General features: G+C 45.6%; 1 protein-coding gene across 1 annotated transcript in view; it reads right to left on the bottom strand.

Moving 5' to 3' along the window:
* Positions 1-7,365: 7,365 nt before the first annotated feature.
* LOC108152367 (homeodomain-interacting protein kinase 2) overlaps positions 7,366-19,727 on the bottom strand; it is a 37,764-nt gene continuing 25,402 nt past the window's right edge. Inside the window, 11 exon segments of the mRNA XM_033387644.1 lie at positions 7,366-7,556; positions 7,675-7,984; positions 8,065-9,053; positions 10,098-10,625; positions 10,700-10,941; positions 11,022-11,615; positions 11,700-12,451; positions 12,538-12,858; positions 12,925-13,075; positions 13,077-13,137; positions 13,140-13,196. Coding sequence (XP_033243535.1) covers positions 7,838-7,984; positions 8,065-9,053; positions 10,098-10,625; positions 10,700-10,941; positions 11,022-11,615; positions 11,700-12,451; positions 12,538-12,858; positions 12,925-13,075; positions 13,077-13,137; positions 13,140-13,196 — 3,842 coding nt within the window. The 3' untranslated portion in view covers positions 7,366-7,556; positions 7,675-7,837.

Here is a 19,727-nt window from a genome sequence, read left to right as displayed (position 1 = left end):
CTTACACCTGGAGTTTATTATCTCTATCTTTGAAATCGGAACTCGATTGTTATAGGTTTGCTTATCTGTTGGTTTGGGAAGGAGGGAACTATACATAAATACAAATGTTGCGGCTCATTGCTTTGATTTTTGTTTGGTTTGGTTTGGTTTGGGTTTTCTTTGGTCTCGATACAATCATTCCTCTACGATTACTTGTATTCGACAAATTAGCTGGCCTTCTCTGATCCAAAGGTACGCATATCTGATTACGACACAGACACATATATATATATAGTACATATACACATATTCGTGTATATATATGTATATAGTATTTTGATTCGCATAAAACTAAACGCTAATATCGATAGCCTTATCAATTACAATGCTAAATGTATCGGTGTGCTTGGTTTTTGATATAAGTTTTTTGAATTTCATGTTCATTTCCGTATTCCTTATACCTAAAAAAGAGATGGACACCAAGCAAAAACATTCAGTACACATTCATAGAGATACGAGTAGAATACGAAAAACTTTGATCGAAGTACGATTAGAGTTGTGTTGTGGTTGAGTTGGAGTCGTCTGGAGGTTGGTGAATATTTGTTGAGTAGATGGGTGAATTGTTGATCCACTATTGTTGTATTGTTGATGAAGTGTTGGTGATTCGTTGGTGAGTTTTCCGATTGGTTGGCAATTTCAAGTTCTCCAATCCATTCGTTGGAGATCCATCAATCGTATCCGCAGAATCTAGAACACTGACAAAATCAACGCTTCCTAATGTGATAAAGATGTGTGTCCAGGAGCGTACATATGTATGTACGAATATGACTTGGTGCCCACGAAAAGGAAATCCTATATACTATTCATAATATCCATGAATGTATGTATGTTTGAGTGTGGGTTTAAAAGTGAGTGTTTCTGTGTGCGATCTTTGATTACCCGTCTTTGGTTTACTTTCGAATGCCGCCAAGCCATTGCTGCCCTCTACTCGCTATGGTATATGCTATACATATCCTGTCGTATTATGAGTAGAGATCTACCACTAATCGATTTCGTATATAAAAATATTTAAATTCTTTTAATCTGAAACTGCGCAATCCAATGTCCAATCGCTACCATCGCTACAAGTACATCTATATATGCATCTTATGTATGTATGTATATCGTAGCAAATCCCATAAAAGTGCTCTCTCTCTGATCGATCTATTAAAACATATACATGTAGTAGATATTGTTTCGATTACGTTTTGCATCACCTACGATGCAAGGAATCTTTGCATTCATACTATCCGCGTCCAACGTCCTATATCTTTTCTCGATTTCTGCCGTTTTTTGTTTCGAAATCAGCAAAAGGTACAATCATCATTTTAAATTCAATATCTTTACCGATTAGCCGTAATATATGTGTGTGTATATGTATATATATGCATGTATGCTTGTCTTGTATATGTCGTCTATGAGTATCATCTCAGCTCTAGCTGCTAGTTATCATATATCCGTGTATATATGTATGTATGTATATATAACGTATGTATGTATATTTTTTTTGTTTTTTTTTCGTTTTTTTTTCTGTTTTTAGGTAGGAAATATGCTAGTCTTATAAATTTCACACATCAACATTTTCGGTTATCGTTTACGATTTCGGTTTCGGTTTTCGGGGTCTCCTTTTCGTTTTGTTAGGAAATAATTTTGTATTTAATAAAATATATATGTGTATATACTATATATATCCATAGACTTATCCATTTGCTATATGTGTACGTGTATATGTACGTGTATTTGTTGAGTGTTGTATTTTGTTGTGTCTGTTTATTAAAAAACATCTAATTTCAATCCGAACCACAATATTTTTAAGAGAGTTTTTTGGAGAAAGTTCTTCAAGTGAAGGAAAACGAAGATTACATATATCATATCATATCGTATCATATAATATCATCATACATGTATGTACGTATGTACGAACGTATCCATCTATGTATGTGTATATTACTGGTAGATTAAACCTAATTAAGAAGCTTACATATACATCTTTAAAGCAGTATGCTATAAGGAGAAGGGCCCCTGCTATTCGATTCTGCTGCTGTCCTGAAGTGCAGCCAATCCAGCATTCGTTCAGTTCAGGTTCAGCGCTTGAACGAAACGAAACTCTAATTATGGACGGGTTATTATCAATCTTGTTTGTCAAAAACATCGTCGTACTCCGTCGTACAATTCGTAGCTGATAAATCTGTTTGTTCTTTGATTTCCAGTTCGGTTGTTCCTCTATCTTTCAGTTTAAGTTTACTTTTATTGATTTCCTTTGTTCTCTGTGTTCTGGTAAATGCAAAACCAAAAATACGAGTACTATTACTTTGCAATAAAAGCTCATCAATTGTTGGTCAATCAAGCAACTTCGTGGGGCCATTGGGAGGTTGTTCTTCGGGGGGTGTTGGTGTGCGAAATCAATCTATATAATCTGCAGAAACCTGGTTGGTCTTTCAACTAAATCCTAAATCAGCTGAAGCTTTCGACTAAAACTAAACCTTAGCCTAAACCTAAATTGTTTGCACAATTGCTTTGTTTTGGTTTTGGTTTGGGTTTTGGTTTTGTTGGTTGGTTGTTTTTGGGCTTTTGCTATCGATAGTATTGCACAATATTACGATTAATTGTTATTATGTTTTTTTTTTTTTTTTTTGCTAAACATTAAGATTTACTCCATTTGTAATTTGGTGGGATATATGTTGTATTTGTGGTTCATCATTCAATCATTATCATCATCATCATTATTATCTTCTGGTGTTCTTCAAAAGAAAGCATGCAAAAAAGGATAAGAGAATAATTCGAGAAAATAAAAAATAAAACCAAAAACAGGGATTCCATAATTGCGTTATCGAATATCGGTTTATATATGTATTTTGTGGTAGGACATAGGTATATATATAATTCTGGTAATAGTAAGTAAATATTTATATATATATTCATATGGTTTATGTTCCATTATGCACTATACATACATATGTACGCATGGGCCATTGTGGACCACAAAAAACATCAGGCAAAAGAAACGACACACAAACAAAGTACAAGTTAAGGATAAAAGTAAAAGTAAAGGTAAAGGTAAAAGTAAAATTAAATTGTAAGTGTAAGTGTAAAATGTTAAAATAGTCAGATAAAGGCGACTCATCCTATCAATCCAGATTATGATTACAAACACAAGTACATAAGAAATATTGTAGTAAACACCGTTAAGCATTAGCTTTAGCTTTATATATGTATACATATATATATATACATATATATATGTATATATATATATATATATATATATATATATGTATATATATATATATCATATTCATATCATATCGTAATCGTAATCGTATTCGTATCGTTATAGTTACACATCATTTTCTACTGCTATCTCTTCATGCTGTTTGTTTTTTCTGTCGCTGGAAATCGAAAGGACGACGAGTACAAATATTAAGGCTACACGTTAAAACATTTTCGCATTTCGCATTTCTATATAATATACGTATATTTAGTGTGTTTAGAGTGTTTTGTGGATGTGGGTATCCTTCTCTTCCTATATTCCTATATCGTTTGCTCTTTTACACGTCAAATTGCTCTCACAGTGGGCCACAAAAGTCTGCAGCTGTCTCGTGTACGAGTGTGAGTTTTTTGTTAAATTTAAATTGAATTTGTTTTTGTTTTTTTTTTTGTTTGTTGTTGTTTAAATGTAAATTTAATTTTTTTTCGTTAATTTTAAATGTAATTTTGTTATAAATTTAATTTGTTTTGTTGTTTGTAAGTCTATTAACGTTTCGTTTTTGTTACATTTAAAGCGTTCTTGATTTGTTTTTTCTTTTGTTTTCTTTTGTTTTGTTTTATTTTAATTCGTTTTTCATTTTTTTGTTGCTGCTCCTAAAACATTGAGTAGAAAGTGAAAAGTTGTTCCGTTACAGATGCAGATACATTATTTAACTGTAAGATATACACATATAATATGAACAATATACGAACGTTTCAAACACACACCGACAGGAAAAAAGTGCAGGACGAAAAAACACAGAATCGACAAAACTTTTCGCTCTCTCTGCGAACGGGGGATACAGCACAAGTGTTTATGTTTACGTTTACGTTTACGTTTATTGTTACTTCTATTCCTTTAATATATAGGTATTTATATTTATAGTTTGAATGGTCCATAAAATTTCTATAAAAAAAAACTCATCCTATCCCGTATCCGTATATCCGTATATCTATGGATGCTGCTTCGCTTCTGATCATTCGTTTTTCGGTTTTACAATTCAAGTATTTTTAGTTTTTAATTGTTTGGTTTTTGTGTTGGTTTTCTTCTCGTTTTATTGTTTATGACAATTGTTAGCTGCTTGTTTGCCGTTTATTGTTTATCGTTTATTGTTTTTATACACAAAATATATATATGCATTGTATATACCACATCTAGATCTATAGTATGTACTTATGTATTTGTATGTACTCGTATATATTCACAACACTAACGTTTTCTTAATTATCGCCGCTACACAATGCTAATTACTCGTAAATGTTCCTTCTTTCGTTTAATTATAAACTACAAAAAGTTATCTCTGTGTTTTTTTGTCTTGTTAAAAAGTTGGTTTAAAAAACGATTGGTTTGTTTTTGTTTTTGCTTTTGCTTTTACTTTGTTTTGTTGTTCTGTTAACGCTATTGAATCCTGCACACTAATTAGTTAACATATATTGATGCATATCGCTAGATAGATATTTTTACGTTTGTTGTATTCATAATTTGTAGTTTAATTTCTAGACGATGACGACGACTGGCAAAACGCTCCTTTCCTCCTTTCCTCCATCTCCCTCCTACTATAACTCCTCCTCCTACATATATCTTTATCGTTATTTTTATCTTTATCAATTTCTTTGCTTTTTGTTAAAAACTACATCACAATAATTATATGCTAGATCCTTTCAATCGGAGTTTTACCTCTCTATCCCTCTAATCCCGAAAATGGTGCTGAACTAGAAGGGACGAAGGGTGGTTTTATGGGGACTTGCGGGTTGCGGGCTGCGGTTAACTGTATCTTTTGTAACTGTATCTTCTGTATGTATCTTATATAGGAAGTGCCACCCTCGCTAAGGGAACGAAAAAAAATATATATATAAATTTGCACACGCAACGACACGTTTAAGTTTAGGTCTAACTACAAAATACTTTAGGAAACCTATTTAACAAGATTTTTAGGTGTACAATAGTTTATATATCATATACATATATCCATATCTATATAGTGTATAGGTTTTAGTGGGTATATGCATGTATGGATGTAAAGTAAGCCGGTTTTGTACATATCAAAATTGCGTGCTATATTTACACAAAGTTCTACCCAAACATACGGTTGATCCTCTGCCATTTTTCGGCAACAAAACCCAATTATTATTTGGGATTCAGGTTTTAAGTTTACGAAAGAAACATTCATTTTTCAAGAACAAATTAAAAAGAGCCTAAAAAGGTTAATCGATTATTGCTAGATTGCTTGTTGTTTTTTATTTGTTATTTGTTGTTTTTTGTTGTTTGTTTGGTTTTTGTACTTTAGTAAAACTTTTCCCATAAGTTCTTCCACTACATAATTTCAAAGGTCTTTGCTTGTAGGGTGGGGGTAGGGGTGGGGGTTTTGGGGCTGGGGGTGAGTGCTAAAAAAAACATAGTTCAAAGAAGAACGAAACTCTTCTTCGGTTGCCGAAGCATTAGATCGATAGTTCTGAATGTTACGTGCGGGTCTTTAAGACAGAAAGGCCAGACCAATCGAGTGGCGCTGCCGCATGACGCGCAACACGTATACAAATGCTGCTAATCTAATCAAGAATATGCATTACTTTATGCCTGCTAGCCAGATGTTTTCTTCTCTGCTTTTCAACAATATATATAAAAAAAATAAAACTGGGGCTTAAAAACTAATAAGGGTTTCCGACATTCAATCCAAAGACCTGCTAAAAGCGCTCTGATGCGTCGGATGCTCAGTTCTTAAAATGTACAACAAAAAGCATCAATCCATGAAAGTGATCTTTCGCGCTCTAGTGTTACAGATACTCTTCTCGTATTTATATATCGATATATACAATTGTTCCTATAATTATTTGTGGGTTTAACTTAATTTAGAATCGTTATTTGTTAATCGTATTTTGTATTTTTGCATATTTGTTGCGGTTATTTCTATGAGTGTGTTTCACGAGTGTGTATAAAAAAAAATGTCGCATTCATTGCCATCCTTACTCCTGCTCCTGCTCCTGCTCCTACTCCTATACTTCCTTCTATATTCTATCAGCTAGGTTTATCTTCGATCCTAGGGTCTATTTAGTTATTCTTGCTTTGCTTTGTTGTTTGCTAGTAAGGTTTTTGCGGTATTTTTTTTACTTGTTAGTCTACAATTTTTTTGAATTATTTTCTTCTTGTTTTTGTTTGTTTTTTTCGTTCTTGTTGCTTGTTTGTGTAAAAGGCAAATTGCATTAAATTTATATTGTTTGTTTGTTGCTTTTTGTTGTTGTTGTTGGTGTTGGTGTTGGTGTTACTGTTGCATTAGTGGCTGCTACTGCTACTGCTGCTGTTGCTTATTATTTTTGCTCTCGTCTCGTGTTTGCATTTCGTTTTTGAGGTACTTTCTAAGAGTCTAAGGAATTACTAAGCTTTTTGTTTGTTAGTGTCGCTGGCGTGCCATTAAATTGTTTGTTTGTTGTTGTTGTTGTTTGATATTGTAGTATTCATAATTATAATATTACATATGCATATGTATATAATGTATAATATATGTAGAGAATATTTTGATGTATCAATAAAATACAATACACAACACACATAGAGAATGAAACGCTTTCGTTTTGTAGAAGAGGAAAAAACAACAATCTGCGTATACAGATAAAAACTACACACACACACATATACATATATATATGTCCGCATATATACCCATATATATACTATATATATATAGAGAGAGAGAGAGAAGAAAGTGAAGCTATGGGCTCTACGCACGTCTTACACTTGCAAGCGTTTAAGACTGCTTCTTCGCTTTACATTTACAATTATAATATTATAGAACATAATAAAACTGAATAATCGTAAAGGCTAGTCCAACGATGTGGAGTTTGCTGTATTCCAAATCCAAATCCTCCTCCAATTGTAACAAATATCTCTTTCATATCCAAAGAAAACGAATGAGCTGGCGACGAGACGATGCTCTCAATGCTTGCGGCGTGATGTTCTGCAAAATATGTTGAATGCCGCTGAAGATGTTGATGCTGTTGCTGCTGCTGCTGCTGTTGTTGTTATTGCTTCAGAAAAAGACGCTTCTGATGATGTGGCTGTGGCAGCAACTGAAGATGTGACTGAGGCTGCTGCTGATGCCTCTCCTGATGTGATGGACTCCTCGCTACCCGCCTGCAGCATACTGCTGTTGTGTTGTATTATCGTCTGCTGCATCAGTAGCATAAACCACCAGCACTGTGTCAACTGTAGCTGCTGCTGCTGCTCCTGTTGGTGTTGCTGTTGCTGTAGCTCTTGGCTTGGGTCATCCACTCCTTCCTCAACCGAGGCCACAAACGATCTGCGAATGAATAAGGATACGAAAATTGAGTAAAGAACGTTCCCCTCCATGGTGCTCCGACAATCTCAATGGTTTTTTTTTAATTGGCCTTTTAATTGTGCCGGCATTTTCGACTCACTCGAGCGCTGAATCATTCAAATGAGTTTTCTTGAGCTCAGATCGTGATGGTGGTGTGTCGCTGTGTGCTGGTGGTGTCACATCTCCCTCTTTCTCTCTCGTTCTCGTGTCGTCTCGTCTCGCCTAACCCTCTGTTCGTTCATGTCACCCACTTTCGTGGCTCCCTACTCAGCCCCATACCATATGTTGGTGGGCGCAAAGTGCGCCGCATGCTTGCCGGCGGCAGCTACCTGGGCAGGACTGAGTGGTCCGAATTGGCTGTACTGCGTGGGTATCTGGATGTGGGCCGGCAACGGATGCGACGGTATCACCTAAAAGTAGCAGGGAAGTCCCCCATTAGCATCCCTCGGCATCTATTTCGCCCCCAGCAGCAAAAGCCTCTGTCACTCACCTGACGGCTGCTGCTGTTGTGCGCCGGTGGTGGGGCCACCACTGCTCTGTTGGCGTACGCGTAGCTGGGCGCCGCCTGCGACACAAACACCGTGGGACGGCGATAGATGTCGCCCTGCGCATAGATGTCCGTCTGCAGCATGGCCGCCGCTGCCGTGGACGAGGGCGAGCCGCCCAGCGGTGTCCCAGCCTGATGATGATGATGGCTGTGGCTGCTGTGGTGGTGATGCGGCGCAGCCGGCGGCTGGGAGGCCACACTGCCTGGCGGCGGCTGCGATGGCTGGCGGTAGACCTGAGGTGCCCCCCAGGAGGGCGGTCCTACAGCGGCTGCCGCCGCGGCAGCTGCAGCTGCGGCCGCTGCAGTTGCAGCGCTAATCGACGATGAAGACGACGACGAACTGCTCTTCGAGTGGGCCAGGGGCGGCGCCACAGCGGGTGCCACATAGCTAATGGGCGCAGCCGAGGGCGCCTCTCGCTTCGGATGCGCCAGCGGCGGTGCAGCAGAGGAGGATGTGGGCGCCCACGATGAGCGCTTCGTGTCCAACTGCTGCTGTTGCTGCTGCTGCTGTGGGACGTATTCCGGATAGAACTCAGCCGGTTCCTGCTTTGGCGGAATGTGCGGCAGAGTGGCGGATGGCTGCGGCTGCTGCACTTGCAGCTGCTGCTGCGGCTGGTAGTTGCACTCGCTTTGGGCCATCGCTAGGATGCGTTTCTTTTGCGATTGCCCTGGCTCGTACTTGATGTTCGGCTGCGGCTGCTGTTGCACTTGCTGCTGCTGCTGCTGCTGTTGCTGCTGTTGCTGCTGCTGTGGCTGCGGCTGGTAGTGTGGCTGCTGCTGCTGTGGCGGCGGCTGGTGTTGTTGTTGCTGCTGCTGTTGCTGTTGCTGCTGCTGCTGCTGCTGCTGATGGTGATGCTTGGGGCTCCCTGCGGCAATGGCTGCCGCGGCTGCTGCGTGATGGCGTCGACGTGCGTCCTCCGGATCGTGTTCACCTACGGTTACGCATGGAATTACTAGCTGGACGTGCGATGACTTATGGCTGCGACTGAGATGCTGAGGCTGAGACGTAGAGACGGATAGGGGTAGGGGTAGGGGTAGGGGCACGGGTAGTGGGACAGGGGCAAGGAGAGCAGAGGCAGAGGCAGAAAAGGAGTGGGAGGAAGCAGCAGAGGATTGGGATTGGGACTGGGACTGGGACTGGGACTGCGGCTGGGATTGACTATGATGGCTATGATGATGATGGTGGTGATGGTGGTGCAGATGCTGTGGCTGTGGCTGTTGCTGCTGTAGCGATGGCTGATGATTGGAAGTGGAAGCAGAATTGGAGGAGGATGATGTCGATGATTGATAGTGTGAATGCGGCGGCGGCGGCGGCGGCGGCTGCTGTTGCTGCTGCTGCTGCGGCTGATGCTGTTGTTGTTGCTGCAGATGCTGCTGCTGCAGATGCTGAGGCTGCGGCTGCGGCAGAGTCAAAGGAGCTTGTGGCAGAGTCAAAGGCTGTGGCTGTGGCTGTGTCTGAGGCTGGGGCTGGGGCTGAGGCAGAACGTGAAGCACAGGCAGTGGCTGTTGCTGTTGCTGTTGCAAGCATGAGGCGGCTGTGGCCATATCAAGGGCTGTCGCTGTGGCTGTTGCTGCTGCTGCTGCGGCTGCTGCTGCACCAATCCCGAATCCCGCATTTCCATTTCCATTTCCACTTCCATTCGAATGCGGCTGATTATTATGATGGTGGTGGTGGTGGTGGCTGTTATGATGAGGATTGCTACTGTTGCTACTGTGGTGGCTACTGCTATTACTGCTATTACTACCCTTACTGCCGCTGCCGCTGCCACTGCCACTGCCACTGGCACTCCCACCGCTGCCACTGCTGCCGCTCCCCAATCTGTTCGACGAGGAGGCGGAGGAGCTTGTTGCAGTGGAGCCTGGTGGCATGTGGCCGGAGCTGGAGCTGATGTTATTTGCGCTGTGGCTGTGGCTGTGGTGGTTTTGGTGGCTGTGGTGGCTATGGTGGTTTTGTTGGTTGTTGTTCTGGGCATTACCATAATTGATCGATTGCTGCTGCTGCTGCTGCTGCTGTTGCTGCTGCTGTTGCACGTTGCTCTGGTTGCTGCTCCTCTGGCAATGCAGTGGCACAGAGGATTGCTGCTGCTGCTGCTGCTGCATCAGAATGCTGCTCGTCTGGGACTGGGCATGCGCCCGCTGCTTCACTGGCGCTGCTGTTGTTGCCCCATTGTCCCCGCCCTCGTCCTCGCTGTCCGAAATGGTGATCACTGCCGTCGGTGAGGGCGTATCATGGATGGTGATCGTCGGCTGTTGCTTCACATGCGACTGCTGCTGCTGCTGTGGATGCGGATGCGGATGTGGATGCGGATGCTGTTGCTGCTGCTGCGGCTGGTGCTGCTGCTGCTGCGGATGTGGGGCGTGCGACGGCGGCTGCTGGTAGCCTCCATTCGCCTGACAATTGCTCACAATATGATGGCCGCCCGACGAGGCGCTATACGGCTGCTGCACATGCGCCACTGGGGCGCCATGATGGTGGTGCGATCCCCCCGAGCTGCTGGGAATATCTGCAAGAGAGGAACGGAGGAGTCACACGATGTTATTCCATTGCCTTTTGGTCGCTTAGGGGCTCTGCACTCACTGCTCGCCGAGGCTCCCCCACCGGATGAGGCCAGCACCGAGCCGCCCGCGCCGCTGCCGCCACTGCCGTAGTTGCCGCCGTAATTGCAGTTGTGATGCGTGTGGTACTGCGGCGACACGTGGGCCGTTCGCTGGTAGCGCTGCTGGTGCGGCGGCGAGCTCTCCTTCACGCGCTTCTTCACTGGCGACAGCTGCTGGTGCTCCTTCTTCTCATGACGCGGCACGCGATAAGAGTTGCCCTTGCTGCAGAGGAAACAGAAGAAGATGCTTAGGGGCACAATATCTGGCGGAGATCTGGCGGAGATCTGGCGTGGAATACTCACGCTAAATGATGAGCCGGCGATTCCTTTTTGAGATCGTTGCGTGGCAAATTGAGATGATGCTTGGGATAGATCTCCTCCACGTTGAAGAGCGGCGTCGAGTCGACAATCAGCGAGTGCGCTGGCGCCTGCTGCGGCCACGAGGGCACCAGGGCCATCTGTCGCCCGGTCTGGGGCCAGGCCACACCACTCGCCTGCACGCGGTTCGTCAGCAGCATCCTCTGGCCCGAGGTGGGCTCCACCATCGACACTGGCACCGGCACGTTCACGTACTGCTGCGGCGGCACCTGCAGCGGCGGCTGCATGGTGGCACTGCCCACCACCACGTGCTTCGTGGGACTGGCCATCGCCTGGTACGACGGCGGACAGAGGATGTTCGACACCAGCTGATGCTGGAAGCTGTCGGTGCGCGCCTGCGGATACTGGCGCGCCACACTGCGGCCATTGTAGATCTGGTAGAGACCCTCGTAGGCCAGGGGGCGGCCGTCCCGCACGAGGCGCTGCACTTGGCTGGTCAGCTGGTTGTTGATCGTAAATGTCATGTTATCGGTGCTGCTGGGCACGAAATTGGTGACCAACGTAGAAGCAGGTTGGACGCTGGACAAGAGCAGGGGAAAAGAGACAGGGAATCAATCAATCAGAGAGAGATGGAGATAGAGGTCTTCAGAGGCATTCTCTTACGTGTGGAAATCGCCGCGACGACACACTTCCATCATCTGGACAGAGGCCTTCACGTTGTTGCAATACACATAGTCCACGAGGTGCGTGAGGCGCGTGAACGAGTGGTTGAGCGCCTCTGCGGGGGTGAGACGTCGCTCCTGGTCGATCGTCAGCATGCGCTTGAGGAGATCTATGAACTCCCGCCGATCGGTCTTCTCGGCCAGCAGCTGCCCGCCCTCCAGGTCCGTGGGCACATTCACCTGCCCGATGTCGTCCAGGCAGTTGAAGATGTACTTCCTCGCCTCCTTGCTCTTCGTGTTGGTCTCCGCCTCGTGCTCCTCGGTGGTCTTGAGGCGCCAGAACGGGTACGTCGAGTCCACGTCGCGGTAGAAGAACTTCGAGGTCTTCGAGGCGCTGTTCAGCATGTGCTCCGTGGGCAGCCCCTGCGTCTGCGAGATGTACCTGATCTGGTCGAACTCCGAGCTGCCGGGGTACAGGGGCCAGCCCAGGAAGAGCTCGGCCACCACACAGCCCAGCGACCACATGTCGATGGCCTCGCAGAAGGGCAGCCCCAGGATGATCTCCGGGGCGCGATAGTAGCGCGACTGCAGATACGTGTTGCACACAGTTTTGCTCACATGCGAGGCGCTGCCGAAGTCGATCACCTTCACGCGGTACGGCTGCCGCACGGGATCGACGAGCATTATGTTCTCGGGCTTCAGATCGGCATGAATCAGACCCAATTGCTTGAGCTTCAACAGGGCCGTCAGTACCTGCGAACGGGGGCAAGGGAGAGCGCATGGTCAATGACTGATTTCCGATTGATTGAAGCCGTGTTTCGTTTGTTCGTTTGCCTTACCTGCTCCAAAATGGGTCTTATGTACTTCAAAGGCAGCGGCGAGAACTTGTTCTGCTTGAGGAAGTCGTACAGGTTCTGCTCGAGCATCTCGAACACCAGACACGTGTGGTTCTTGTGCTGGAAGCACTCGAAGGCACGCACAAAGTTGAACTCGTCGGCATTCTCCTGGCTCAGACGCGACAGAATGGAGACCTCGATCTGTCCCTGGCGCGCGTACGACGGATGGTTCTTCAGGATCTTGATTGCGACGATCTCGGAGGTGCCACGCTTCCAGCATTTGACCACCTGACCGAAGGTGCCACGTCCCAAGAACTCGAGGACCTGCAACGAACGATAAGTGTTTAGGGCACGCTCTCTCTCCCCTCGAGGATCTTCCAGGAGACCTACCTCATATTCCGCCGAAAGCGAGTACAGGACCTCGTGCTGCACCAACTGATAGTCGCCGTCGGCACCGCTGCTCGACCTCTTGCTGGGGGGCTGCGTATTGGCATGGCCCCCCGATGTGGCAACCTTTGTGTGCGCCGTCTTGAGGCTGTTGCTGTGGTGTCGCACCTGCTGCTGCTGCTGCTGCTGCTGCTGCTGCTGCTGCTGCTGCTGCTGCTGCACTGCTGTCGGGCCGTGGCTGATGTTGTACGAGTCCACGCAGCCGCAATCGCAATCTGAAATGGCAAAGGACACACCAAGAAGTCAGTTTCGGGACTGCCATCGAATGCCGGAAACCCTAGACACGATCCTGATCCTACCTCTCCGCAATAACATTCTAAGCAGAAAGGATATCATTTTGTCTTTTCGAATTTACTTCCCGATCTATGATTTTGAATAATTTTCGATTTGTTTCTGCCTTTGTGGAAACTCTCCTGATTTTTCAGGCAATTTCCGCACCTGATAGTAGTCTCAAAGCAACTGAGAGCCACATTCCCATTCCCATTCGCATTCCCATTCCCAGTGCCTCACTCTGCCGCCCCAGAAGACATAGACGTATATCGAATATATCGAATATATATACGTGTATTCCTATATAATGCACTCGCCACTCAGCGGACATCGGACAACATTCGCATTCGCGACTTGTCAACGCGCAACAAAGAAAGAGGAAGCCGCAGCCATTTAATGGGGTGATTGGGGGGGGCGGGGTGGGCCTCCCCCACCCATTGCTTTGGCGCTGACTGGCGCTGGCAATGAGGAAGGATCTCCGCGGATCCCCTGTATATTTACCCTTGACAAAGTAGTAGAGATGGCCAATGATGGGCGGAGCCCAGCTGCAATCGTCGGACCCGTGGTTCTCTCCGTAAACTGGAATCAACACAAGTCGGTACATTATTTTTGGTTTTTTCGATTTTTCGTTATTTCGTTATTTCGTTATTTCGTTTTTTCGTTTTTTCGTTTTTCGTTATTTAGATTTTTCGTTTTTCGTTATTTCGTTACCGTACTGCTTTATGAAAATTTACTTTCGAATTGAAACGATAGATGTTTCCTTTCCAAGGGGTAACAGAATATTTGTTAAAGGAAAAGTCAACGGGTTCTTCGACTTGGGAAAGGGTTCCTTGTGGGGGAACACGAATCCCCCCCTGAGAGAAGGAAAATACCTTGAGGGGCAATGGTGGAAACGTTTCTTCGGGGGTATTTCCCGTTCAAATATTCATCGACTCTTTTTGAATATTTGAAAAGCTTGAAAGAACATGAATACACAGATTACAAAGGAGGTCTCTTCGAACTTTGAACTGCACGACGGGGGACTCCTCCTAAGTCCTAAGAGGGTTTCCATAACACCCATTCATTGGGTATATTTCTGTCATATTTCCGGCTATTCATTCAGTCATTCGCACATTAAATTATTCATTCATGTGGTGATGGAAATGGCTAAATTTAGAATCGGTTAACTAGCCCCATTCCCAAGGCAACACCTCACCGCTGCCTCCCCGCCACCCCCCGACCACACTCGATCCATCCTTTTGCTTGACCGACTTCCAGGATTCGCATAACTTAATTAATTTGCGTCAAAGGACATTTGATACGAAGGCAAAAGGCATTAAAATAGCCCCCTACACAGCCCCCACACACACAATGGTTGAGGTCTGTGCGGTTTCTGCACAAGGAACGCACACGGGGGAGGGTAAGGGGGAGAGGAGAGGAAACTCGTAGGGAAATAGGAGAACCACAAGAGTAGGTTCTGTGTGTGGGAGGGTAGGGACACCACTATAGTACTTCTCCCACTGCGAGAGGCCCAGGGCTGCCCACCGTTGGGTTCCGTTGGGCAGAGGAGGGAGCCCACGCACCGATGTCGGCCAATTACAGGATATACTATATGCTATATGCTGTATAAACTATATGCCACACCATAAAGAGGACAACGGACTGGATTGGTTCGCGTGGGCGTAGTGCGGGGAAAACCCAGAGCTGAAAGGCAATCAAAACTGAAATTAAGGACACACGCGATGCGATGTTGGAGGCAGTAACAGGAGCAGGAGGAGCAGGCTGAAGGGGAGACGGAGGAGCGACGCTGGACATTGGCTCGACTGCGAGGGACGACATTTGGTGTGCTTAGTGGAGGTTTATGGCAGGAAAGGAGACCGGCAGGAGCAGGCAGGATGTGGGCACGGACAGTAAATGAAATGAAAAACTAAATGCAATAAATTATGCAAAATGTGCGGTGGAAAATGGGAGGGGGGAGTGGGGAAAATCGAAACTGAAACACAAATTGAAAGGCGACTGGCGACTAGCGAGTGGCGACTGTGGATGTGGAGGTCATACCTGACGGCAAAGTCAACGCGAAGGTCAAACCAGAGTTCGGGGAGAAGGTCACACTGGGTTCGAAAAGGGGAGGGAGTGTAAGAGCGGGAGCGAGAGAGAGCGAAAGCCTGCTGCAAGGTCATCCAATCATCCGTCCAATCGGCAGCACCACACTTTATGGGGCAGCATCCTCGCATCCGGGCAAGGACTTCTTGCACAACGACGCATCACGTGGCACAGCTGCTGCAGCTGAAGGAGCCCTTCCCCCATCCGCCTGCCACTGCCTCGTGCCTCGTGCCTCTGCTGCAGCAACAAGTTACATGAATGCCACACACAGCACAAAAGTTTGGCATAATTATTATCCCACCTCCCGCCACGTTGCCGTTACGCTGCGCACGTTGCACAACACTGCAATGGGGCATGTGGCACGGGGGCACGGGGACACGGGGCCACAATAGAGAAGCCAATTTCGTTTGCACAAATCTCAGCCACAGAGCCACAGCCACAGCCACAGCGGAGTGCTGCTGCGGCGCCAAACAAAGCTGCAACGTGACGCAGTTTTTAGCTAACAAAATGAATCCGTATTCGAATTCAAATCTGCCGCTGGCTCTGCACTCTGCACTCCGCCGCTCCGGCGTTGCATAAAATATTGCCGTAACTGTAAATGGAAACGCACGAGGCGGCGCCTGCTCTCGAACGATTGCCCCTTGCGGCACGAGGCGTTGGATTAAAGTCCCGATCACGGAATTCCCAGAAATTCATTTAATTTCAATACATTCGAACAGCACGTGGAGGCTCTCGGGGGATCCAGTGGAGTGCCCTTAACCTATCGAGATCTTAAAAGTTTCCCAACAAAAGGGGACCCCAGGAATGTAGACTCCTTGAGAGATAGACCCCATGCACTTTCGAGGAAATATCTTGGAGATATCCCACATCCCATAGATAGTAATGCATGGATTTCCCAAGAACTTCTTCTGCAAAAGATTTCCAGGAAAACCATGGAACGATATAGGTGCTATAACCCCTTTGGGGTCTCTCTCTCGCACACGTGGTCTTTGCTATCGCCCTGTTATCGCACTGTTATCGCCCTGTTATCGCTAAGACCCCCTCGTGTTATCGGTTAAATGGTCGATCGCAAAACAAATTCATTGGTGAATTGCGGGGTCTTACGAGGGGAAGAGAGCAGAGAGCAGAGCTGATAAACGGTGGAAGGGCGGGAGGCACCCCTGTGCTGGATCGGGGCTCCGCCACACAATGGCTTGGCGTTCACAGATTGTTTGCCGTACGGGTAATTGCAGTAATCATATTGCAACAATTGCTGTATCAAGCTATGGCTATGGCTATGCGGATTGAAGGCAATTAAAGCCCAATCCCAGTGCCCCCCCCTTGTGGCGCCCTCTTCCTCTGGTGCCACGTGTTTGTGGTCATTACTCAATTTTCGATTACGAAACAGAGAACAGAAAACAGAAAACAGAGATGATATTGTGGTATATTAACGATGGTTAGGGATGTAAATGATATCGTAGTAGTTCTTAATATCTTCTGATGGTCGCTTGGAGGCTTTTTTAGGGTAGTACTCCCCGGTACTGGAGCACTGGGTACCCCCCTGTAACCCCCTGATGATTAACCGAAGCTCCACCCAACATTTTTCCATAACCAAAAATGCAAATTTGTAGCTCTTTTCTTTTCTTTCCTGTTTCTTTTTTTTACCACAAACCAAAAAAAATATAAAAAACTGCAGTTTAAACCCCACGGAACGGAACAACGGAAGTGGGAACAAAGCCAACAACAACAACAAAAACAACAAATTATGTTTTTGTTCAAAAGAGAGACTCGAAAAAATACCAAATACTTGCACATTTTCTCTTTTTTTTTTATTATTTTATAAAACGGAAGCGGAAAGGCGCTAAATGAAAAAAGCGAAGAAAAACAAGGTACAAAAAACAAATAAAACAAATTACAATAAGTGAATAGATAGCATGGGAAAGAGAGAGAGGGGAAGAGCGAGGGCATGGAGAGAAGTAAAGGGAGCAAGAGAGAGAGAGAGAGTAGCCAGAGGGACGGAGAGGAGTATGATGATGGGATGAAAGGCGGGAGAAAGAGAGACAAAAAGATGGAGCCGGAGCCGGTAGATACCGATATACCGGTAGAGAGTGTGTTCGAGAGCATACCATACAAAATCAACAGGTTAGTTGGGTTCGTGTAGTCGATTCAACCTGAAGTCCGGGGTTCGGGGTTCGGGGCCTGGAGCTGGGGTCTCGGGGTCTGGGGTCCGGTATCTGGTGTCTCGGGGTCTGGGGTCTGGAGTCTGGAGTCCGGGCTCTCGGTGCTGCAGTGCGTCGCCGCATATTAAATGCGCTGATTAATCGAGGCAAACAATAAACAAGGGACAGGGCGACAGATAGACAGACAGGAGACGGAGACGGAGACAGGAGACAGGCGAAAGAGAGACGGAGAACCAGAGGTAAAAAGAAAAAAGACACAACAGAGAGGGAGATGGAAATGGAGAGGTAAAAACGGGGGCAAGACACAAGGAATGTTGTTGCTGAGCCACAGAGACATAATGGGGTATACAGGAGGCGGGGTGGGTGGAGCAGGGGGTTGTATAAATATTTGTCGCTGCTGCAATGAGAGCAATGCACGGGCAAGCATTTCCACTTGTCAACGCACCTGACGATGGAGGCAACAAACAACAACAACAGTAGCAGCAGAGGTACAAGAAAAAAATACAGCAGCAGCCAAACACGAACATTCGTGCACACACACACACAGGCACACACACAAGGTATATTTCCCACAAGGGTGGGGTAGAGTCTCTCTGTGAGCTTTGAGACTTGCAGGCAGGCCTTTCCTTTCCCTATAATATACCCTGCGCCTGCACATTGCACACGAAAACAAGTTCCAAAAGCAAAGAACAAGCAGAGCCGTCAATTGCTCGGCGACCCCTCTCCCCCTCTCGTTCTCTATCTCTATTCTACCTCTCTGCCGCACTCTCTCTCTCTCTCTCTATCTGTCCCTCTCTCTGGCACGTCCACACAATCTTGCAGAAATGGGAGCAGCAGCAGGCGGCACGGCAGAACGTGCAAGAACAACGGAGAAAGTTTGCGCTCAGCCAAGAAAAAGAAAAACAAGAAGAAGAAGAAGATGGCGAGGCAGAGGTAGAGGCAAAGCAATTACAGCAGCTTTCGTTCTTCTGCCGCTGTCTCGCCTCCGCCTGCACCTTCTCCTCCTCCTCCACCTCCTTCTTCGTGTCATTATGATCAACATTTTTGTTGCATATTCAACATTTGATGCCAAACATTTGCATACACTCCTCCACTCTACTCAGGATCAAGTTATATTAAAGAAAAAAGGTACGCCTGTCCACTACTTGGCATACAAATCAGTTTTATCTTCATTCAGAGAGGGAGAGAGAACAGAGAACAGATGGAAAACCAAGTAGGAAACCTCACCCTCTTCTCAACACACCTTGCGGTTGGCAGAACACGTTAACCCAAGGAGCGCTCGGCAGAAGCCAGCCACAGCTCAGCCTCTCAAAGATCCATTAAAGATTGAGACCGAGACTCCACTCACAAAATGCCAAAAATGGCACTCGTGCAACAAATTGCAAACAGCATGTTGCAAGATGAAACCAAGAAAAAAAAAATAACACAAAACTGTCGCCATTTGCCTTTCTAAAAAAGAGAAGGAGAAGAAGCCTAACACAAAACCCACATGAAATGCATGTGTTTTTTTTTGTACTTTCACAAAAAAAACATAGTAAAAAACAAATGAAATAAATACGAAACCAGTTCAGAAAAAAAACATATTCAAAAAATATATGCACATGTGTATCAAGTGGCAAATGAGAGGAGGAGGGTATAAAGATGCCAGAAAAAAAAGAGATCTCTATGCATCAACACAATCCACAAAGAAATTCAAGACCTAAAAGATCACCGAGGAACTTGGTGAATGCCGTGCCATCCTGTGGTTTGGACTGGACCAAGATCCGGGCAGATCGGAGACCTCAAGGGGCTGTAAATAGACTTTGATCTACCTCGAAGCGGCGCCAGAGTATGTCAGTTGGACCGCAGATCTATTGAGAAAGTATGCCCTTTAGGCCGCCGATTACCCCTCTGCTCTTTGTGGAACATCCTTCAATGATTCGGATGATTAACATTTCAGGTTCTCCCACTTAATCGATAGACAGATGGATAGATATGCACGATTAGTCCTCTATAGAGAGGCACGTTGTACTGGTTCTTCCTACGAGTACTCCTATGATCCGAGCCCCCCTCCCCCTATCGAATACGATAGTTCTTCCAATGCCGCTTTACAAATGTGGCCTAATGTTGCATAGCCTCCTTCCACAAGCAACATGTTGCTGGAGGAAACATGATTTAAATTTTGCAAATCGGAAGTTCGCGTTTTGCCCATTTTCCATGCTTGGCCAAATGGAAAATGCAATAAATCAAATGCAA

Source organism: Drosophila miranda, chromosome XR, assembly GCF_003369915.1.
Source record: "Drosophila miranda strain MSH22 chromosome XR, D.miranda_PacBio2.1, whole genome shotgun sequence".
NCBI lineage: Eukaryota > Metazoa > Arthropoda > Insecta > Diptera > Drosophilidae > Drosophila > Drosophila miranda.
Note: the sequence above shows the minus strand (reverse complement) of the source record. Positions and strands in the feature narration are given on the sequence as shown.